The sequence below is a fragment of the Gigantopelta aegis genome, chromosome 10, assembly GCF_016097555.1.
Source record: "Gigantopelta aegis isolate Gae_Host chromosome 10, Gae_host_genome, whole genome shotgun sequence".
NCBI lineage: Eukaryota > Metazoa > Mollusca > Gastropoda > Neomphalida > Peltospiridae > Gigantopelta > Gigantopelta aegis.
In genome coordinates this window covers 91,572,012-91,596,936 of record NC_054708.1, presented here as the reverse complement: position 1 = coordinate 91,596,936, position 24,925 = coordinate 91,572,012, and the positions used below count along the sequence as shown (strand labels likewise).

The following is a 24,925-nucleotide window of genomic DNA, read 5'->3' as shown; positions in this document are numbered from 1 at the left end:
TTGATTAAAATCAAGGATCAACTAGTTCAATAATATATTGATTAAAATCAAGGATCAACTAGTTCAATAATATATTGATTAAAGTCAAGGATCAACTAGTTCAATAATATATTGACTAAAATCAAGGATCAACTAGTTCAATAATATATTGACTAAAATCAGGATCAACTAGTGCAATAATATATTGACTAAAATCAAGGATCAACTAGTTCAATAATATATTGATTAAAATCAAGGATCAACTAGTTCAATAATATATTGACTAAAATCAGGGATCAACTAGTTCAATAATATATTGATTAAAATCAAGGATCAACTAGTTCAATAATATATTGACTAAAATCAAGGATCAACTAGTTCAATAATATATTAACTAAAATCAAGGATCAACTAGTTCAATAATATATTGATTAAAATCAAGGATCAACTAGTTCAATAATATATTGACTAAAATCAAGGATCAACTAGTTCAATAATATATTGATTAAAATCAAGGATCAACTAGTTCAATAATATATCAAGGATTAACTAGTTCAAGGATCAACTAGTTCAATAATATATTGACTAAAATCAAGGATCAACTAGTTCAATAATATATTGACTAAAGTCAAGGATCAACTAGTTCAATAATATTGACTAAAATCAGGGATCAACTAGTTCAATAATATATTGATTAAAATCAAGGATCAACTAGTTCAATAATATATTGATTAAAATCAAGGATCAACTAGTTCAATAATATAATTTATATATGCATTAGTTTGTATACGTATATTACGTGTTTATAATTAATTCACACCTATCATTCGGATGTCGTTGTCAACCAGTGTTTATTTATATATGCATTAGTTTGTATACGTATATTACGTGTTTATATTTAATTCACACCTATCATTCGGATGTCGTTGTCAACCAGTGTTTATTTATATATGCATTAGTTTGTATACGTATATTACGTGTTTATAATTAATTCACACCTATCATTCGGATGTCGTTGTCAACCAGTGTTTATTTATATATGCATTAGTTTGTATACGTATATTACGTGTTTATATTTAATTCACACCTATCATTCGGATGTCGTTGTCAACCAGTGTTTATTTATATATGCATTAGTTTGTATACGTATATTACGTGTTTATAATTAATTCACACCTATCATTCGGATGTCGTTGTCAACCAGTGTTTATTTATATATGCATTAGTTTGTATACGTATATTACGTGTTTATATTTAATTCACACCTATCATTCGGATGTCGTTGTCAACCAGTGTTTATTTATATATGCATTAGTTTGTATACGTATATTACGTGTTTATAGTTTGTATTAATTCGTGTTTATAATTAACACCTATCATTCGGATGTCGTTGTCAACCAGTGTTTATTTATATATGCATTAGTTTGTATACGTATATTACGTGTTTATATTTAATGTCGTTGTCAACCAGTGTTTATTTATATATGCATTAGTTTGTATACGTATATTACGTGTTTATATTTAATGTTTTACTGATATTATCTATGTAATATAATTTAGTTATTCCGTATGGTAAATATTAATGTCATTACATGTTCCGTTTCATTACAAAGGTTATAAATTGGCACCAGACCAAAAGGCACTACCTATTCACCATAATTCAGGTCAGCCAGCCACTTGTTCAGTACAAGGTCAGGTCAAGGTCAGGTCAATGTATAATAAACATTTGTTGGGAAACTTTTCGAAATATACTCACCACTAACACTAATAATTGAAGGGCATGAACATTACCTGAATTGTGTTCTTAAATATTTTTATTTCTGTGACGAACAATGGTGCTTCAGCGAATGGAAGCCTGCAGAGCAATGGATTCCCACGTCCTCTTGTCAGCCCTGGCTCGTTGGAAACACTCCACTTGCAGCTGGTTACGTACGGAATCGTGACGTGGGCAGCGAATTTAGTGAAAACTAGTTCAGATACATCACAAAAATCAACATGAACATCAAGTTTAAGATCTGTTCTTTATTAATTTAAGGTTTTAGGAAATTTGGTTCTTGTCATTAACGATAAGCAGTATTAAAACAATTGTTATTTTTGATGACACAATTTTCATCCTAATTATTTGAGATTTTTCGGGGGGGGGGGGGGGGGGGGGGGGGGGCAATTTGTACATGGATATTTTTTAACTATCTTTATTTTTATATGTATCCAAATAATATTACTCTCTAATTAATTGTATATTCAACCGTTAAAATGTTTGTGGGTCAATAACGTCCCGTTTCAAAAGAAGGTACATTTGATGTGAGTTATTTTTATTGTCTTTGAGGAGCAATATTTCTTTATGTTGCAATTTTGTCTTGTAATGTGCTCCTGTGATACCTTGACGACACCCTATACCGAGATGTTGCTAATGCAGATTGACATAACCGTATCGTTTTCTTATTGGTTCTCCTTGCAGCCGACAATTCTGGTGACAGATCCAGATTCTGGAGCTTACGGGCGAAGTACGTTTTCATTGTCTGGAATAGGGAGTGACAATTTCTATGTGACCACCACTGGAGATAAAGTAGCTGTGGTAGCCGTGGCTGGCTTGCTGGATAGAGAGACAGTAGCGAGCTATAACCTGGTTCTCTCGGCAGTAGACGGTGTGGCTCACGACGGAATTCAGTTTACTGCTACGACACAGTTAAGCATCACCATACAGGATGTCAACGATAACGCTCCGGTGTTTGACCGTGTGAATAACGTCACAATTCGAGAAGAAGAGGACGCAGGCTTTGTGGCGACTGTACGCGCTACTGATGAAGACGCGGGTTCAAATGGCCGTGTCACCTACACCATGTCCGGCGGAAGGGGCTACTTTACGGTTGACGAGGATAACGGAATGATTACGACAACACAGAAAATTGACAGAGAGACGTATGCCAATTTTGATCTCAATGTGATTGCTTCCGATTCCGGCACAGCAAGCCGGACAGCGGCCACTAGTTTCACTGTCCATATACAGGACATTAATGACAACGACCCGGTTCTACTCGGGGTTGACGACGCAAACCTTTACGAAAACACAGACTGCTCAGAGCCAATTGTAAATGTGTCTGCCACAGACCCGGACCAAAGTCAGAGCGTCTCTTTGTCAACAACAAACCCAAACTTTCAAATTGATTCATCTGGATATCTGCGCTGCAAGTCATCTCTCGACTATGAGGTTAAGCAATCTCACAGCGTCACAATAATGGCTACGGACAACGGACAGTTTCCCAGATCTACCAATAAAACGATGATTGTGTCAGTAAAGGATGTCAACGATAACGCCCCACAGTTTTCAGCTGTGGAATACACCACCAATGTCAGCACGGCGGAGCTGCGACAAGATAAACCAGTGATCGTGGTCGACGCGAAAGACCTAGATTCGGGAAGTGGTGGAAAAATCACGTTCTCTCTCTCCGACAACCCACTGTTTTACGTTGAGAGTGTCAACAACGTAGGCGTGGTCAGGGTGAAGGAGGACGGGGGTAAGGTTGGTAGCTTTTCAATGAATATCTATGCTGTGGATCACGGAACCCCGCCACTGAGCAACGAAACAACTATTACAATTACAGTGGCAAGCGCCAGCGATGTGGTGCAATTTGTAGCTAACGACTTCAATTTTACCGTATTAGAAGGAAAAAGAGATACAACTGTTACCATTGGAAGAGTGAACTCGACGTATGACTCGAGTCAAATAAGCGTGCTATACGAGCTGCCTGGCAGTTCATTGTTCTCTATAAAGAGAACCACTGGGGAACTAGTCTGTGGCTCGCTGCTAGACCGAGAGGTATTTGCCACTCACCAGATCGTCGTCAGAGTGTATTCCACCAGCAACAGGGAAGACGGGGATGTGGCTTTGGTAAACAGTATTTCGTCATTTCCTCATTTAATCGAGTAGCGAGGTCCGATATATTGTAATCGTCAAAATTAATGCCCCCCCCCCCCCCCCTCTCTTTCAGTTCAAAGTTTTAACGTGTATATTGTATTGCATTATATTTTTTCCTGGTGTGCCGCTAAACAATTATTCATTCCGTCACTCTATAATCACACACTTTGTAATTACCATCTCTCACTGCACCGCACTTCCTGTTTGTGTTAGGCAACGTCCAATACGCCTACTGCTCATGAGAGCTATCAGGGTTAGGGTTACCTCACTTCCTGTTTGTGTTAGGCAACGTCCAATACGCCTACTGCTCACGAGAGCTATCAGGGTTAGGGTTACCTCACTTCCTGTTTGTGTTAGGCAACATCCAATACGCCTACTGCACATGAGAACTATCAGGGTTAGGGTTACCTCACTTCCTGTTTGTGTTAGGCAACGTCCAATACGCCTACTGCTCATGAGAACTATCAGGGTTAGGGTTACCTCACTTCCTGTTTGTGTTAGGCAACGTCCAATACGCCTACTGCTCATGAGAGCTATCAGGGTTGGGTTACCTCACTTCCTGTTTGTGTTAGGCAACGTCCAATACGCCTACTGCTCATGAGAACTATCAGGGTTAGGGTTACCTCACTTCCTGTTTGTGTTAGGCAACGTCCAATACGCCTACTGCTCATGAGAACTATCAGGGTTAGGGTTACCTCACTTCCTGTTTGTGTTAGGCAACGTCCAATACGCCTACTGCTCATGAGAACTATCAGGGTTAGGGTTACCTCACTTCCTGTTTGTGTTAGGCAACGTCCAATACGCCTACTGCTCATGAGAGCTATCAGGGTTAGGGTTACCTCACTTCCTGTTTGTGTTAGGCAACGTCCAATACACCTACTGCTCATGAGAGCTATCAGCTGAGTTATTCGACATTGTTAGCTCACATGAAGGCTGTCGTATGTTAGCAATTGTGTTGATTTTTTTTGCTTCGTATGGTCGTGAGGAAAATGTCTATCGTGTTCGATATTTTAGCCACGCATGGTATAAAGCTCACTGAATGTGGATTAATTGAGTATTAGCTGAGCTGAATTCACTAACTGACCACTGGAAACTAGAATATTGCATCAGTGTGTCGTCACTGTCACCGTCGTAAGGAATCTAGCTCTGCTCTTAGTTCGTCATGTGCGGTGAAACAGTTATGAGCTACCGGCTGTGCAACACGTCTCAAGTAATGCTTTGCGCTTTTTTTTGTGTGGACAAGTTGTATTGCCAGCCCCTTGTTTACAATTAGAACAACACATGCCAAGGGTAAAACATGGGTTGTGTACATAAAAATAATAAAACAACATAATATAATACTTTAGGGTAATGGCTTGCAAACCCCACCCCCACCCCCCCTCCATCCCCTCCTATTTCTCTCTCTCTCTCTCTCTCTCTCTCTCTCTCTCTCTCTCTCTCTCTCTCTCTCTCTCTCTCTCTCTCTCTCACTACATATCTAATCAATGTAGCTATCCATTTATCTTTCTCTCACGCAAAAAAACATCAACACACTTTCATCCTTTTCCATTCTATGAACGATGTACATAAATATTTAAAATACGCACATGATATATATATATATATATATATATATATATATATATATATATATATATATATATATATATATACGCACGTTACTGCATACATTTACTCGATATATGTCTCGGCCGCACATCATACAACAACTGGTTTCAGCACGTTTATGGAATGCTGTCGATGTATCACATGACGCAGTAACTGGTTCCAGCAAAGCTGTGACATACTGTTTCTAGGCATAACATGACGCAGTAACTGGTTCCAGCAAGGCTGTGAAATACTGTGTCTGACGGCAGTTCCAGCACTGTGGAAACTGTGTCTGGGCATCATGTGTCTGGGCATCACATGCACTAACTGATTCCAACAAGGCTGTGAAATACTGTGTCTCTGCATCACATGACGCAGTAACTGGTTGCAGCAAAGCTATGAAATACCGTGTCTGGGCATCACATGACACAGTAACTGATGCCAACAAGGCTGTGAAATACTGTGTCTCTGCATCACATGACGCAGTAACTGGTTGCAGCAAAGCTATGAAATACCGTGTCTGGGCATCACATGACACAGTAACTGGTTCCAGCAAGGCTGTGAAATACTGTGTCTCTGAATCACATGACGCAGTAACTCGTTCCAGCAATGCTGTGAAATACTGTGTCTAGGCATCACATACAGCAAATTGCCCCCCCCCCCCCCCCCCCCCTTTCCTGGCTTCTGACATCTAGCAATATATGTGTAGGGAGTTTAGCGTGTGTTGAGATTCAGCATCGATGTTGACGTTTATTGTCTTTGGTTCAGATTACAGTCAACGTGGAGGACATCAATGACAATGACCCACAGTTTAAGAATGGAAATCAAACTCGCGAGCTTGAATTGCCTGAGAACCGGCCACATGTCGGGGTGGTCAATTTGACAGCCACTGATCCAGATGAGGGGCAAAATGGAAAAATCACTTACAGCCTAAAGGAGTCAAATTTACGTAAGTATCGAAAAGTAGTGTTTGCTTTAATTGTTAATGAATGTTTTAACGCACCTCTGAGGGCCCTGAAGACTTCATACTGAATTCAGTGTGTGCTGGCCTCAGTGTGTGTCATGTGGTTAACATATCACTCCACACTGGTCTCAATGTGTGTCGTGTGGTTAACATATCACTCCACACTAGCTTCTATGTGTGTCATGTGGTTAAAATATCACCCCACACTGGCCTCATTGTGTGTTGTGTGGTTAATATATCACTCCACACTGGCCTCTATGTGTTTCGTGTGTTTAACATATCACTCCACACTGGCCTCAGTGTGTATCATGTGGTTAACATATCACTCCACACTGGCCTCAATGTGTGTCATGTGGTTAACATATCACTCCACACTGGCCTCAGTGTGTGTCATGTGGTTAACATATCACTCCACACTGGTCTCAATGTGTGTCATGTGGTTAACATATCACTCCACACTGGTCTCAATGTGTGTCATGTGGTTAACATATCACTCCACACTGGTCTCAATGCGTGTCACGTGGTTAACATATAACTCCACACCAGCAATTGGTGATGTTTGTTGTGTAATGTATGAATTTAGCTGTAACTGGTCATGTCTGTTGTTGTCTGTTGTATGAATTCACATGTAATTATTCACATCTGTTGTTGTGTAATGTATGCATGCATCAGTAATTGGTCATGTCTGTAGTGTAATGTATGAATTCACCTGTAATTGGTTGTCTGTTGTTGTGTAATGTATGAAGTCACCTGTAATTGGTTGTGTCTGTTGTTGTGTAATGTATGAATTCACCCGTAAGTGGTTGTGTCTGTTGTTGTGTAATGTATGAATTCACCTGTAATTGGTTGTCTGTTGTTGTGTAATGTATGAAGTCACCTGTAATTGGTTGTGTCTGTTGTTGTGTAATTTATGAATTCACCTGTAATTGGTTGTGTCTGTTGTTGTGTAATGTATGAATTCACCTGTAATTGGTCATGTATGTTGTGTAATGTATGAATTCACCTGTAATTGGTTGTCTGTTGTTGTGTAATGTATGAATTCACCTGTAATTGGTTGTGTCTGTTGTTGTGTAATTTATGAATTCACCTGTAATTGGTTGTGTCTGTTGTGTAATGTATGAATTCACCTGTAATTGGTTGTGTCTGTTGTTGTGTAATGTACGAATTCACCTGTAATTGGTTGTGTCTGTTGTGTAATGTATGAATTCACCTGTAATTGGTTGTATGTTGTTATGTAATGTATGAATTCACCTGTAATTGGCTGTGTCTGTTGTTGTAATGTACGAAATGTACGTAAATGAATTCACCTGTAATTGGTTGTTCCCCTGTCTGTCTGTTGTTGTGTAATGTATGAATTCACCTGTAATTGGTTGTCTGTTGTTGTGTAATGTATGAATTCACCTGTAATTGGTTGTGTATGTTGTGTAATGTATGAATTCACCTGTAATTGGTTGTCTGTTGTTGTGTAATGTATGAGTTCACCTGTAATTGGTTGTGTCTGTTGTTGTGTAATGTATGAGTTCACCTGTAATTGGTTGTGTCTGTTGTTGTGTAATGTATGTGTAATTGGTTGTGTCTGTTGTTGTGTATGTATGAGTTCACCTGTAATTGGTTGTGTCTGTTGTTGTGTAATGTATGAATTCACCTGTAATTGGTTGTGTCTGTTGTTGTGTAATGTATGAATTCACCTGTTATTGGTTGTGTCTGTTGTTGTGTAATGTATGAGTCAACTGTCTGATGTTGTGTAATGTATAACCTGTATGTAATGTATGAATCCACCTGTAATTGGTTGTCTGTTGTTGTGTAATGTATGAGTTCACCTGTAATTGGTTGTGTCTGTTGTTGTGTAATGTATGAGTTCACCTGTAATTGGTTGTGTCTGTTGTTGTGTAATGTATGGACTCACCTGTAATTGGTTGTGTCTGTTGTTGTGTAATGTATGAGTTCACCTGTAATTGGTTGTGTCTGTTGTTGTGTAATGTATGAATTCACCTGTAATTGGTTGTGTCTGTTATTGTGTAATGTATGAATTCACCTGTAATTGGTTGTGTCTGTTGTTGTGTAATGTATGGATTCACCTGTAATTGGTTGTGTCTGTTGTTGTGTAATGTATGAGTTCACCTGTAATTGGTTGTGTCTGTTGTTGTGTAATGTATGAATTCACCTGTAATTGGTTGTGTCTGTTGTTGTGTAATGTATGAATTCACCTGTTATTGGTTGTGTCTGTTGTTGTGTAATGTATGAGTTCAACTGTAATTGGTTGTCTGATGTTGTGTAATGTATGAATTCACCTGTAATTGGTTGTGTAATGTATGAATCCACCTGTAATTGGTTGTCTGTTGTTGTGTAATGTATGAGTTCACCTGTAATTGGTTGTGTCTGTTGTTGTGTAATGTATGAGTTCACCTGTAATTGGTTGTGTCTGTTGTTGTGTAATGTATGGACTCACCTGTAATTGGTTGTGTCTGTTGTTGTGTAATGTATGAGTTCACCTGTAATTGGTTGTGTCTGTTGTTGTGTAATGTATGAATTCACCTGTAATTGGTTGTGTCTGTTATTGTGTAATGTATGAATTCACCTGTAATTGGTTGTGTATGTTGTTGTGTAATGTATGAATTCACCTGTAATTGGTCACGTCTGTTTGGAACAGCCTTTCAGATAGTTGAGACGACTGGTGAGATTACTTCATATACAAAGCTGGACTACGAGATTATTAGGACGTACACCTTTACTGTTGAAGTGAGTAGTTACATTTATTACTCAGACGTATGCCTTTACAGTTGAAGTGAGTAGTTACATTTATTACTCAGACGAATACCTTTACAGTTGAAGTGAGTAGTAATTACATGTATTACTCGGACGTGTACCTTTACAGTTGAAGTGAGTAATTACATGTATTAATAGGACGTACAACTTTACAGTTAAAGTGAGTAGTTATATTTATTACTCAGATGTATACCTTTACATTTGAAATGAGTAAATTACATTTATTAATAGGACGTACACCTTTGCAGTTAAGTGAGTAGTTACATTTATTACTCAGACGTATACCTTTACAGCTGATGTGAGTAACTGCATTGTTTAATCGGACGTACACCTTTGCAGTTAAGTGAGTAGTTATATTTATTACACAGACGTATACCTTTACAGCTGATGTGAGTAACTGCATTGTTTAATCGGACGTACATCTTTACAGTTGATGTGAGTAGTTATATTTATTACACAGACGTATACCTTTACATTTGAAGTAAATAATTACATTTATTACTCAGACGAATACCTTTACAGCTGAAGTGAGTAATTACATTTATTACCCAGACGAATACCTTTACAGTTAAAGTGAGTAATTACATTTATTACTCCGTCGAATACCTTTACAGTTGAAGTGAGTAATTACATTTATTACTCAGACGTGTACCTTTACAGTTGAAGTGAGTAATTACATTTATTACTCAGACGTATACATGTACAGTTGCATCGAGTAATTACATATCTTTTTACTAAAAAGTATAACATTACAGTTGTATTCAGTGATTATTAGTTAGATATACCATTACAGTTATAGTGAGTAATTACATTTCTTATTACTCAATGGTATACATATATTTTGAAGTGTCAGAGATAAGCGTATGAATTAAATGATGCTCAACATAAAGAGAACATTTAAACAATTAAGTTTTAAACTAAAAATGTTTAAAGAGTTGTGCAAAATTATAAATATCACTGCTAAGACTATTACAATTTCAAATCAAATACAACATCTGACAAACACGATTTCATGACCTTGTATATCTTTCCTGGGCCATCGAAGATGATTACTCCTGGCAGGATGAAGTTTGTCCACAACCACACCATTCCAATCATCTTCCCGAGGTGAAATGGAATATTGGTTAATGTAAAGTTTAACATCAGTGCGGAACACAACAACCCTGACATGAGGCAAATCCAAATCATGCTTAACACATCATCTGCCTTTTCATCACCCAAGACGTCAGTGTGACTGGGTACCCAACAAAATGCAATGCCTTTATTGGCAACGAGAAAAACACACACTGTCGTATCACAATCTAAACTAAGAGATGTTTCGTCTTCATATTTCATAAAATGTCTTTGTAAAAAATAATATATTTGGATGCCATAGACTCCTTAATTTCTTACAGGGCTTTAATGATTGCCCAGGTGTCGCCGGACCCCCCCCCCCCCCCCACACACACACACACACATCACCACCACCACCAATAGATTTTGAGTTGAGTATTTTCATGGAAATCATTGTACCTAATGGAAAAAGAACCCCCTATAGCTCAGGCAACTTAATGTTGTTTATAAATATTTGGATCAGTGTGACCTTTTTTGAGATACACAGGGTCAGATGATGTGAAGGCGTTTCCAGATAAATCAGTGTTGGAAACGGATACAAACTGCATAACCGCATGTCAAACAATTTCATATGAGTAAGTACATTTCGTATCATACAACTATAAATGTACACTGTATAGTAATTTCAAAAATGCTAATTTCAACTAACTGGCATATCACAACAAACAGAAAAGGAGACAAAAGGCTTATCTCTAACATTCTCTCTCATTTCTATTTGTCACAGTCTCGTTCTGTCTGTATGTCAATCTCTATCTCTCTCTCTCCCTCTCTCTCTCTCGTACTCGTACTCGTTAATTCGTGCATATTATATTCATTCAAATACATAATTAGAAACTGAATGACAGTCAATGTTATTTTGTTATTTATAGGCGCTGGATGGCGGAAATCCACGAAGATCTGCCAGTGTGTCTGTCATTGTCCACGTTACAGACGAGAATGACAACCCGCCTGTGTTTGAGCAGAGTAGTTACACTGCCACAGTCTCGGAATCTTCAGTATTTGGAAAAGAGGTAAGTCATATATGATTCTGTATCCAAAACCAACACTGTGTCAGCGTCATACGTCATCCTGTATCCTGGACAAAACCAACACTGTGTCAGCGTCATACGTCATCCTGTATCCTGGACAAAACCAACACTATGTCAGTCAGTGTTATACGCCATCCTGTATCCTGGACAAAACCAACACTATGTCAGTTTAATACGTCATCATGTAACCTGGACAAAACCAACATTATGTCAGTGTCATACGTCATCCTGTGCCCTGGACAAAACCAACACTCTGTCAGTTTGATATATAAACATTTGGTTGTAGTTGTGGAGTTGAAGTCGAAGAAATAATAGTTTAAATGTATTTTCTATGTAACCACATGTATATGCTTATTAGAGGAAACTATATCCTTTATTTGGGGAAAATGAGGAGCTCGACATCAATGACATTCACAAATTAGATAAACTATATATTGACTTTACATGCATGCAGACTATTTCTTTATAACATTTCTGGAAGAAGATAAGCATTTTTCCCTTTTGGGCCCCATCCCTCAGGCCCCTGAAGGTAGTCCGACGTGGTTGGAATTCGGCAAGTAGTTTCCAAAGAATCATTTTTAGTAATTGTATCCCCCTCCCCTTGGGCCTCATCCATCATACCTTTTGATGGTCAGAATAACCAAATCAACAAATTTTTTTTTTTCCATGCGTCATGAAAGCTTCGGACCGCATGTGGTTGGAAGTGGTCAAGCAGTTGTGGAGAAGACGTCAAAGAAATAACGATTGAAATGCATTTCTTTATAAAATATAGGGACAAATGGGGGACCCGACATTAATGGCATTAACAATTAGATAACCATACGTTTCTATGGATCATTAAATATATGAAGACTATTCGGTTATAAGTGTAAAGAAGTTTCTCCTAAAATCTGGCTTATTAAAATCTGGTTTCTGACTAATAAAATATTTTTAAGATTAAAGTTACATATTAAATATATTTTCTTGTTGAGAATATCAGTGTCTGTACGCCTATATTCAATGTGTTTCTGGTCGTCTTAATATTTGCAAGTATCTCAAACTGGACTGTGTTTTCAAATAATTTCGTACGTACGAAAATGATTATTTTTGGAAATAAAATGAAAGTACAAATATTAGAACGATCAGAAACACGTTTAATATACAGCCACTAATATTTTATGCATAGCAATATATTTGATATGTAATTACAATCATTAAAAAATCTGTGTTAGTCAATAACATCTTAAAAATTGCAGCAAACTCAGGAATGTCTCTTTAAGAATTAACTGCCAACTTCATCAACATTAAGACTAATATAAAAAGCAGTAAAACACAAGAAAAATCTCTACCTTATAAAACATGGACTTCAAGATTAAAATAACATATAGATAATTAGATTTCGTAGTATCACTAATGATCTACCGCGATTTGGGGGAGTCTAACCTGGACGTGTGTAAAATATAACAGTTGGGCAACACCTTGCAATTTTGTAGTCAAAATTGTTGTTGGTTTTTTTTTTGGTTTTGTTTGTTTGTTGGTGTGTTTTTTTTGGGGGGGGTGTGTGGGGTTTTTTTTGTTGTTGTATTTTTTTTTTTTTTTTTTTGGGGGGGGGGGGGGATTAATCTATCACTGAAGGGTACTGACTGCGAATCTGGTGATGTAAACTTGGAACTTTTGTGCATTCTAAAATATTCAAGATGGCATTCATGATGACTGAAAAAACATAGAAACGAGATTACCTTGGATCATCAACGACCGAGAACAAATTATTATTTCCACTTTAATCACATTTACTTCACTCTATAACGTGTCAGCACAACAGTGAAGATTGATATTTCCACTTCAAACTATTTGACACCACTGTAAAAAGTGCTTTCGACACTCCAGTGCCGCTTTTGGTAATTGTGTTTTAATCATAATGATATTTCCCATGCTTTAATTATCATGTTTTTCTGTTTCAATAATGATATTTCCCGTGTTTTAATTATTATGTTTTTTTGTTTCATTAATGATATTTCCCGTGCTTTAATTATCATGTTTTTTCTGTTTCAATAATGATATTTCCCGTGTTTTAATTATCATGTTTTTTTGTTTCATTAATGATATTTCCCGTGCTTTAATTATATTGTTTTTTCTGTTTCAATAATGATATTTCCCATGCTTTAATTATCATGTTTTTCTGTTTCAATAATGATATTTGCCGTGTTTTAATTACATGTTTTTCTGTGTTTTAATAATATTTCCCATGTTTTATTTCTCATGATGTTTTGTGTTTTACTAGTAATATTAATAGTGTTTTATTTATTATGTTTTACTGTGTTTTAACAATATTTCTGTGTTTTAAATATCATGTTTTTCTGTATTTTAATAATAATTATTTCCCATGTTTTAATTAGCATGTTGTTTTGTGTTTGTCTTAATACTAGTATTTTAAATGTTTTAATTGTCATGTTTTATCGTGTTTTAACATCAAATAATGTTTTTCGATTTGTATGTATTTCACCAGGTATTGTTCGTGTTGGCCACAGACAGAGATAGTGGTTCCAATTCAGACCTGCAATACGTCATAGTAAACACCACCACCAGCAAGTATTGTTCTTTCAGCATCTCAAATGAGGTGCAGGGTAAAAAACCAGGTAAATATTATAACATTAACAATCACTATAAGTTTGAAAAATCAGGTAAACATTGTTTTTGTGATAATGACACTAATTTAGGAAAATATAACTGGCATAATGGTTGGAACATATACACATTAGGTAAACATTACAACAAAAGTAATCCCCAAACTATTTGTCACAGTAAACAGTTGTATGTTGACATTTGATGTCTGTTACATTAAATACGTGTTAGTGTTATATGTGACAGTGAACACTAAACTCATGTTCTTCAGTTGGTAAGCTAACAGTCGGTGGACAACTCGACCGTGAGTCAGCGGAGGTTTGCACAGTTAAAGTCATTGTCTATGACAGCCTGGACTTGGCGGTGCGACTCAGCGCAACTGCTACTGTGACGATATCTGTACAGGACGTCAATGACAACCAACCCATGTTTGTGGGGAGACCATACAACGTTACGATCTTGAGAGATATCATTCCAGGGCATGTCATATTCGACGAGTCAACCATTGTAGCCACAGACCGTGATGCTGGGCAAAATGGAGAGGTTAAATATTCACTGTCTGGAGGTGAGGGTCTACTGCATATGAGGTTAAATTCTTACTGACGGTGCGGGCCTACTGCCATATGAGGTTAAATTCTTACTGACGGTGAGGGTCTACTTTCATATGAGGTTAAATTCTTACTGACAGCGAGGATCTGCTGTCATATGAGGTTAAAGTCTCACTGCAGGTAAGGGTCTTCTGCCATATAAGGTTAAATTATCACTGTCTGCAAGTAAGGGTCTACTGCCATATGAGATAAGTTCTCACTGGAGGGGAGAGTCTACTGTCATATGAGATTGACTTCAGACTGGCTGGAGGTGGGGGTTTATGGTCGTATGAGATTAAATCTTCACTGTCTGTAGGATATGTTCTACTGTCATATCAGTCTTGTGTTCAGTAGTCACCTAAAGCTGTGTTCAGTACTGACCTAAAGCTGTGTTCAGTAGTCACCTAAAGTTGTGTTCAGTAATCACCAAAAGCTGGGTTCAGTAGTTACCTAAAGCTATGTTCAGTACTGACCTAAAGCTGCGTTCAGTACTGACCTAAAGCTGTGTTCATTACTGACCCAAAGCTGTGTTCAGAAGTCACCTAAAGCTGTATTCAGCAGTCACCTAAAGCTGTGTTCAGTACTGACCTAAAGATGTGATCGGTAGTTACTTAAAGCTGTGTTCGGTACTGACCAAAAGCTGTGTTGATTACTGACCAAAAGCTGCGTTCAGTACTGACCTAAAACTGTGATCAGTAGTTACCTAAAGCTGTGTTCGGTACTGGCCTAAAGCTGTCTTCAGTAATCATCTAAAGCTTTTTCCAATAGTCATCCAAAGCTGCGTTCAGTAATCACCTTAAGATGTGTTCAGCACTCACCTAAAGCTGTGTTCAGTACTCACCTAAAGCTGTGTTCAGTACTGATCTAAAGCTGTGTTCAGTAATCACCTAAAGCTGTGTTCAGTACTGACCTAAAGCCGTGTTCAGTACTGATCTAAAGCTGTGTTCAGTAATCACCTAAAGCTATGTTCAGTACTAATCAAAAGCTGTGTTTAGTAGTCACCTAAAGGTATGTTCAGTACTGACCTAAAGCTGTGTTCAGTAGTCACCTAAAGCTGTGTTCAGTAGTCACCTAAAGCTGTGTTCAGTACTGATCTAAAGCTGTGTTCAGTAGTCACCTAAAGCTGTGTTGAGTATTGACCTAAAGCTGTCTTCAGTAATCATCTAAAGCTTTTTCCAATAGTCATCCAAAGTTGCGTTCAGTAATCGCCTTAAGCTGTGTTCAGCACTCACCTAAAGCTGTGTTCAGTACTCACCTAAAGCTGTGTTGAGTACTGATCTAAAGCTGTGTTCAGTAATCACCTAAAGATGTGTTCAGTACTGACCTAAAGCCGTGTTCAGTAATCACCTAAAGCTGTGTTCAGTACTGACCTAAAGCCGTGTTCAGTAATCACCTAAAGCTGTGTTCAGTACTGACCTAAATCTGTGTTCAGTAATCATCTAAATCTGTGCTCAGTACTGACCTAAATCTGTGTTCAGTAGTCACCTAAAGCTGTGCTCAGTACTGATCTAAAGCTGTGTTCAGTAGTCACCTAAAGCTGTGTTCAGTACTGACCTAAAGATGTGTTCAGTAGTCATCTAAAGCTGTGTTCAGTACTGACCAAAAGCTGTGTTCAGTAGTCACCTAAAGCTGTGTTCAGTACTGATCTAAAGCTGTGTTCAGTAACCACCTAAAGCTATGTTCAGTACTAATCAAAAGATGTGTTCAGTAGTCACCTAAAGCTATGTTCAGTACTACCTTAAAGTTGTGTTCAGTAGTCACCTAAAGCTGTGTTCAGTAGTCACATAAAGCTGTGTTCAGTACTGACCTAAAGCTGTGTTCAGTAATCACAAAAAGCTATGTTCAGTACTGACCTAAAGCTGTGTTCAGTAGTCACCTAAAGATGTGTTCAGTAGTCACCTAAAGATGTGTTCAGTACTGACCTAAAGATGTGTTCAGTAGTCACCTAAAGCTGTGTTCAGTACTGATCTAAAGCTGTGTTCAGTAATCACCTAAAGCTATGTTCAGTACTAATCAAAAGATGTGTTCAGTAGTCACCTAAAACTATGTTCAGTACTAATCAAAAGATGTGTTCAGTAGTCACCTAAAGCTATGTTCAGTACTGACCTAAAGTTGTGTTCAGTAGTCACCTAAAGCTGTGTTCAGTAGTCACATAAAGCTGTGTTCAGTACTGACCTAAAGCTGTGTTCAGTAATCACAAAAAGCTATGTTCAGTACTGACCTAAAGCTGTGTTCAGTAGTCACCTAAAGCTGTGTTCAGTAGTCACCTAAAGATGTGTTCAGTAGTCACCTAAAGCTGTGTTCAGTACTGACCTAAAGATGTGTTCAGTAGTCACCTAAAGCTGTGTTCAGTACTGATCTAAAGCTGTGTTCAGTAATCACCTAAAGCTATGTTCAGTACTAATCAAAAGATGTGTTCAGTAGTCACCTAAAACTATGTTCAGTACTGACCTAAAGTTGTGTTCAGTAGTCACCTAAAGCTGTTTTCAGTAGTCACATAAAGCTGTGTTCAGTACTGACCTAAAGCTGTGTTCAGTAATCACAAAAAGCGATGTTCAGTACTGACGTAAAGATGTGTTCAGTAGTCATCTGAAGCTTTGTTCAGTACTGACCTAAAGATGTATTCAGTAGTCACCTAAAGCTGTGTTCAGTACTGACCTAATCCTGCGTTCAGTAGTAACCTAAAGCTGTGTTCAGTAGTCACCTAAAGCTGTGTTCAGTACTGATCTAAAGCTGTGTTCAGTAATCACATAAAGCTGTGTTCAGTAATCACCTAAAGCTGTGTTCAGTACTGACCAAAAGCTGTGTTCAGTAGTCACCTAAACCCACAAATGGAGAAATCTGTCATATTAGTGTGCATGTGTTTTTTTATATTATTGAACAATATTTAGTAACGTACTATATCGAATATAATACATTAGGGATGGTCAACATATTAGTTTTGTTTGTTATAAATAAAACAAATAATAATTTAGTAACGTACTATCTCTTTTATAACACATTGAGGATTAGTAAACAAACTAACTCTGTTGACTATCTAGATTTGGGTCCTGCTATCAACTACATTATAAAGTTGTATTAAATTAATTTATAGTGGGTAGCGGCTACTTTCAAATCACTGCATCATCCGGACAGATAGCAGTTATAAAATCTCTAGAAGATGCTCCTGACTTCATCTACCTCGCTCTGGGCGCCACTGACGGCGGCGTACCACCCCGCATTGCCTCCACACATGTAAGTATCATAACTCGCTCTGAGTGCCACTGACGGCGCATTGCCTCCACAAATGTAAGTATCCTACCTCGCTCTGAGTGCCACTGACGGCGCATTGCCTCCACAAATGTAAGTATCCTACCTCGCTCTGGGTGCCACTGACGGCGGCGTACCACCCCGCATTGCCTCGACACATGTAAGTATCCTAACTCGCTCTGACTGCCACTGACGGCGCATTGCCTCCACACATGTAAGTGTCCTAACTCACTCTGAATGCCACTGACAGCGCGGTACCACACCGCATTGCCTCGACAAATGTAAGTATCCTACCCCGCTCTGAGTGCCACTGACGGCGGGGTACCACACCGCACTGCCTCCACACATGTAAGTGTCCTACCTCTCTCTGAGTGCCACTGACGGCGCATTGCCTCCACACATGTAAGTGTCCTAACTCGCTCTGAGTACCACTGACGGCGCGGTACCACACCGCATTGCCTCAACAAATGTAAGTATCCCAACTCGCTGTGAGTGCCACTGACAGCGCATTGCCTCCACACATATAAGTGTCCTACCTCGCTCTGAGTGCCACTGACGGCGGAGTACCACCACGCATTGCCTCCATACATGTAAGTATCCTAACTCGCTGAGTGCCACTGACGGTGCATTGCCTCCACACATGAACGTGTCCTACCTCGCTCTGAGTGCCACTGACGGCGGGGTACCAACCCGCATTGCCTCCACAAATATAGGTATCCTACCCCGCTCTGAGTACCACTGACGGCACATTGCCTCCACACATATAAGTGTCCTACCTCTATCTGAATGCCACTGACGGCGGGGTACCACCCCGCATTGCTTCCACACATGTAAGTGTCTTACCTCTCTCTGAATGCCACTGACGGCGGGGTACCATCCCGCATTGCCTCCACAAATATAAGTATCCTACCTCGCTTTGAGTTCCACTGGCGGTGCGGTACCGCTCCGCATTGCCTCCACAAATATAGGTGTCCTTCATAGTTGTAATTACATTACAGACGGGTAACCCACTCAGTACAGCCACAGATGTGAATGTATTATACAGCACAAATCAACAACAAGTAATGGGCGACAAGGGGTTAAATCTATTGAAGTGAAATAATTGCTTGCAGAGTAAGAATATGTATGACATTTACTTAAGTAGAAATACGTTATCTGTGAGATTTACGCGCTCTGATCTTTACATCCTCACACACCCACAAATCAGATGACAATTCCACCTCTCCGTCAGTGGCTATAATACATATATTGAAAACATAATGAACACGTTGTTATTCAAGTAACAATTTCAAAATTGTAATTGAGTATCATTTGAAACAGATGGTATGGAAACTTTTTGTGATCTGACCCTGCACTTCCTATGCCTATTATATGCTGACGATACCGCGCTTCTCGCAACTAGTGCCTCTGACTTACAGCAATCACTAAATGTATTTTCCCAGTATTGTAACAAATGGAAACTAAAAGTCACTTTAATTAACAGGTTGTTATATCACACCCTCACTTTAATTAACAGGTTGTTGTATCACACCCTCATTTTAATTAACATGTTACTAATAAAATAAGAAACAACAACGCCACACACTTGGGACATTGTTCAAATATGAAACCCTCACTTTAATTAACAGGTTGCTATTAACATATCAGATGACAACCCACGTCCGTGGTTTCCGAAGAGCTACACGTTTACAGTCGTGGAAGAAGCACAACCAGTGACATTCACAGAGCGGGTCCAGGCACAGGATCGAACCAGCAGTGGGGTGGTAACATGTGACTGCCACTACCAGTTAGCCACACAGTCACGTGAGTGGATGTTCACAGAGTGCTAATCTAGAAAGAAACGAGGAAAGAAACAAAGTAATGTACATATGGAAATTAATTAAGCAACACCCATATTTGCTCAGACTGAGCAACTTTAATGAACTGGTGCATGAAATGTGTCCAAAGATTTCCATATCATATGAAATTTTCAGTGAACAGAAAGGGATGAGGAGAAACATAGCCAATAATACCATGACATAATGTGGTTTATTTGAAGATGGTACAGATTTGGAAAACATTACGAATTTCATTGTTATTGCACAGACGTAACTGTCAGTACCATGCACACATCTGGTTCACGAAATTGAAGAATAATGTCTGTCAAGTCCAAATATTGACTTTCCATCAGTATCTCGTGTAACCTCCCTGCACACGAACAACTGCTTCAAGACGCCTCGTCATTCCTTGGATCAATCTCTGGATTTGATTTTGAGGAATCCTGTTCCAATCATCATGCAAAGCAGCAGTCAATTCATTGAGAGTCTGGACAGGTGGGTCTCTCTGTCGAACACGACGGCCTAAAATGTCCCACAGATGCTCAATGGGATTGAGATCTGGACTCATGGCTGGCGATGGAATGGTCTCAACAGCATTCTGTTGCAAGAACTGGGTGACAGCACGTGCTCTGTGAGGCCTGACATTGTCATGCATGAAGATGGGTCTTGTGGCTAGAGGATGATTATCAAAATGGGGGACAACAGCTCTCTCAAGGATCTCCTGTTGATACTGAGGCCCATTAAGGTTACCACGAATGGTGATGAGGTCCATCTTGCAACCCAAGGAAATGCATCCCCATACCATGACTGACCCTCCCACAAAGGGAACCGTCTCCTGAATATTGTGGGGAACCATGGCTGTGTTCCTTTGTCTCCAGACACGTGTACGACCATCCACCATATGCAATAAGAAAAGATTCTCATCGGAAAAGTGAACCCTCCGCCATGATGCAATGTTCCAGCGAACACGTTGATTACACCAGGCAAATCGTGCTGCTTTGTGAGCTGGAGACAGTTTTATATGCTTGATGGGTCTTCTGGCCCTGTATCCTGCTGTTTTCAGCCGATTCCTGATGAGCCTGTAGGAAATGGCTCTGCCTGGTAACCACTGTTGTTTTAAAGATGTGCTCGAGTCCCATGAATGATGCCTAACAAGTCTCAACAATGCTCTATCCTCTCTTATTGTTGTCTTACGGGGTCTGCCAGGTCTTGGACGATCTTTAACATCATTGGTAGCCCTGTGTTTGTTCAACAGTCTTGAAATGATGGAAATATTGCGCCCAAATTAACATCCAATTTGTCTGAGGGACATTCCTGCATTTCTCATGCCAATAATTTGCCAACGATTATGGTACCGAATATTCAATGCAAATTGACAGGAGAGTGTGACATGTACTCATTACAAACTTGATTTCAACACTGTTGAGGGTATGACAGTTCACATGCATTGTTCATCGTTGCACGTGCATTTAATATCTCCACGAAAGTCATGCTATTCAGCAAGATGCCACATGTCAATATATCATTCAGGAAAATGCTCTGTTTTCTTAATTCACAGAATTATAGATCTATGAATTGGGTGTTGCTTAATTTATTTCCATATGTATATTTAACGACGGAATCAACACATTTTAGAGGGAAACCTTTACCGCCACTCCATGCACTACTCATTTTAAATGAATAAATGAATGTATGAATGAATGAATGTATGAATGAGTATTTAACGACACCCATCACAAAAATACACATTGACTAGTATGTGTCAAACGAATGTACATGATTATATCTATTAAATGTAAACAATATGTAAAACACACTGTAAAGAGCTCCGTTGAACACATACAATACAAGTATCGAGGCAAGTATATTTTAATATTTTGTATAGAAATTAAAATGATTTGAAAACATTAAAATTAATCGAAGGTGGAAAGTTAAAGATTCCACTATACTGTTTTGCCAAATGTAAATTCTTCTTTTTAGCTTCAGATGATTTCACTCCAACAAAATGTTGACAATGAAGAAGAATTATATTTTGTTCTAAAAATAAATGAATGCATTAAATGTGAATGACCAATGTAAGAATGCCACAAAATCACTTCTCCTTTCGCTTTCTCTCTACCAGTACTTGCTAAACAGAAAAGCAAAGCAGTACATACCACAACATTTGATATACTAGACACTGGTTGCAATACGAAAGAATCCTGTTTAATAGAGGGGGAAAAAGAAAGAAATGTTTTATTTAACGACGCACTCAACACATTTTATTTACAGTTATATGACATCAGACATATGGTTACGGACCACACAGATTTTGAGAGAAAACCCGCTGTCGCCACTTCATGGACAACTCTTTCCGATTAGCAGCAAGGGATCTTTTATTTGCGCTTCCCACAGGCAGGATAGCACAAACCATGGCCTTTGTTGAACCAGTTATGGATCATTGGTCGGTGCAAGTGGTTTACACCTACCCATTGAGCCTTGCGGAGCGCTCACTCAGGGTTTGGAGTCAGTATCTGGATCCGAACCCAGTACCTACCAGCCTGTAGACCGATGGCCTAACCACGATGCCACCGAGCCCGGTCTTAATAGAGGGAATCAGCTATATCTGCTGATTATAGTGTTACCAATGGAAATATAACCTGTCAGCCTCCAAACCGCACCAGTTTCACGGCCTCTTCGTGACACCTAGTACCTTCGATATAGTGTATAATATGGTATGTCACCTAACACAGGTGTAAGGAACCCAGCATTTCAATGTTATACAGGTAGTGTATGGCCAGCATTTCAATGTTATACAGGTAGTGTATGGCCAACATTTCAATGTTATACAGGTAGTGTATGGCCAGCATTTCAATGTTATACAGGTAGTGTATGGCCAGCATTTCAATGTTATACAGGTAGTGTATGGCCAGCATTTCAATGTTATACAGGCAGTGTATGGCCAGCATTTCAATGTTATATATCAGTGCCAGCATTTCAATGTTATGTTATGGCCAGCATTTCATGTTATGTATGGCCAGCATTTCAATGTTATACAGTCAGTGTATGGCCAGCATTTCAATGTTATACAGGTAGTGTATGGCCAGCATTTCAATGTTATACAGGTAGTGTATGGCCAGCATTTCAATGTTATACAGGTAGTGTATGGCCAGCATTTCAATGTTATACAGGTAGTGTATGGCCAACATTTCAATGTTATACAGGTAGTGTATGTCAGTGTATGGCAACATTTCAATGTTTATACAGCATTTAGTGTATGGCCATTTCATTTACAGTGTATGGCCAACATTTATACAGGTAGTGTATGGCCAGCATTTCAATGTTATACAGGTAGTGTATGGCCAACATTTCAATGTTATACAGTTAGTGTATGGCCAACATTTCAATGTTATACAGGTAGTGTATGGCCAACATTTCAATGTTATACAGGTAGTGTATGGCCAGCATTTCAATGTTATACAGGTAGTGTATGGCCAGCATTTCATTTCAATGTTATACATGTTATACAGTAGTGTATGGCCAGCATTTCAATGTTATACATATAGTGTATGGCCAACATTTCAATGTTATACAGTCAGTGTATGGCCAACATTTCAATGTTATACAGTCAGTGTATGGCCAACATTTCAATGTTATACAGGTAGTGTATGGCCAGCATTTCAATGTTATACAGTCAGTGTATGGCCAGCATTTCAATGTTATACAGTCAGTCCAACATTTCAATGTTATACAGGTAGTGTATGGCCATCATTTCAATGTTATACAGGTAGTGTATGGCCAGCATTTCATGTTATACAGGTAGTGTATGGCCAGCATTTCAATGTTATACAGTCAGTGTATGGCCAGCATTTCAATGTTATACAGGTAGTGTATGGCCAGCATTTCAATGTTATACAGTCAGTGTATCATTTCAATGTTATACATATAGTGTATGGCCAGCCAGCATTTCAATGTTATACAGGTCAGTGTATTCATTTCAATGTTATACAGGTAGTGTATGGCCAGCATTTCAATGTTATACATATAGTGTATGGCCAGCATTTCAATGTTATACAGGTAGTGTATGGCCAGCATTTCAATGTTATACAGTGTATGGCCAGTGTATACAGGCAGTGTACATTTCAATGTTATACAGGCAGTGTATGGCCAGCATTTCAATGTTATACAGGCAGTGTATGGCCAGCATTTCAATGTTATACAGGCAGTGTATGGCCAGCATTTCAATGTTATACAGGCAGTGTATGGCCAGCATTTCCATGTTATACAGGCAGTGTATGGCCAGCATTTCATGTTATACAGTCAGTGTATGGCCAGCATTTCATTTATGTTATACCAGTGTATGGGTATCATTTCAATGTTATACAGTACAGTGTATGGCCAGCATTTCAATGTTATACAGGCAGTGTATGGCCAGCATTTCAATGTTATACAGGCAGTGTATACAGACATGTTATGTCAGTGTATGGCCAGCATTTCCATGTTATACAGTCAGTGTATGGCCAGCATTTCAATGTTATACAGTCAGTGTATGGCCAGCATTTCAATGTTATACAGGCAGTGTATGGCCAGCATTTCAATGTTATACAGTCAGTGTATGGCCAGCATTTCAATGTTATACAGGCAGTGTATGGCCAACATTTCAATGTTATACAGGCAGTGTATGGCCAACATTTCAATGTTATACAGGTCAGTGTATGGCCAGCATTTCAATGTTATACAGGTAGTGTATGGCCAGCATTTCAATGTTATACAGGCAGTGTATCGGCCACATTTCAATGTTATACAGTCAGTGTATGGCCAGCATTTCAATGTTATACAGTCAGTGTATGGCCAGCATTTCAATGTTATACAGTCAGTGTATGGCCAGCATTTCAATGTTATACAGTCAGTGTATGGTGAACATTTCAATGTTATACAGTCAGTGTATGGCCAGCATTTCAATGTTATACAGTCAGTGTATGGCCAGCATTTCAATGTTATACAGTCAGTGTATGGCCAGCATTTCAATGTTATACAGTCAGTGTATGGCCAGCATTTCAATGTATGGCCAACATTTCAATGTTATACAGGCAGGTAGTGTATGGCCAGCATTTCAATGTTATACAGGTAGTGTATGGCCAGCATTTCAATGTTATACAGTCAGTGTATGGCCATTTCAATGTTATACAGGCAGTTTCAATGTTATACAGTCAGTGTATGGCCAGCATTTCAATGTTATACAGTCAGTGTATGGCCAGCATTTCAATGTTATACAGTCAGTGTATGGCCAGCATTTCAATGTTATACAGGCAGTGTATGGCCAGCATTTCAATGTTATA

The 24,925-nt window shown here is 38.7% G+C and overlaps 1 protein-coding gene across 1 annotated transcript; it reads left to right on the top strand.

Annotated features, from left to right (window-relative positions):
* Nucleotides 1–2,162: 2,162 nt before the first annotated feature.
* LOC121383468 (cadherin-23-like) lies at nucleotides 2,163–19,743 on the top strand. Its single transcript, XM_041513537.1, has 8 exons — nucleotides 2,163–3,868; nucleotides 6,251–6,431; nucleotides 9,097–9,185; nucleotides 11,195–11,335; nucleotides 13,839–13,968; nucleotides 14,226–14,519; nucleotides 17,636–17,775; nucleotides 19,419–19,743. Exons 1-8 carry the CDS (start codon nucleotides 2,321–2,323, stop codon nucleotides 19,617–19,619), a joined length of 2,724 nt encoding a protein of 907 aa, XP_041369471.1. The 5' UTR covers nucleotides 2,163–2,320; the 3' UTR covers nucleotides 19,620–19,743.
* Nucleotides 19,744–24,925: the final 5,182 nt, after the last annotated feature.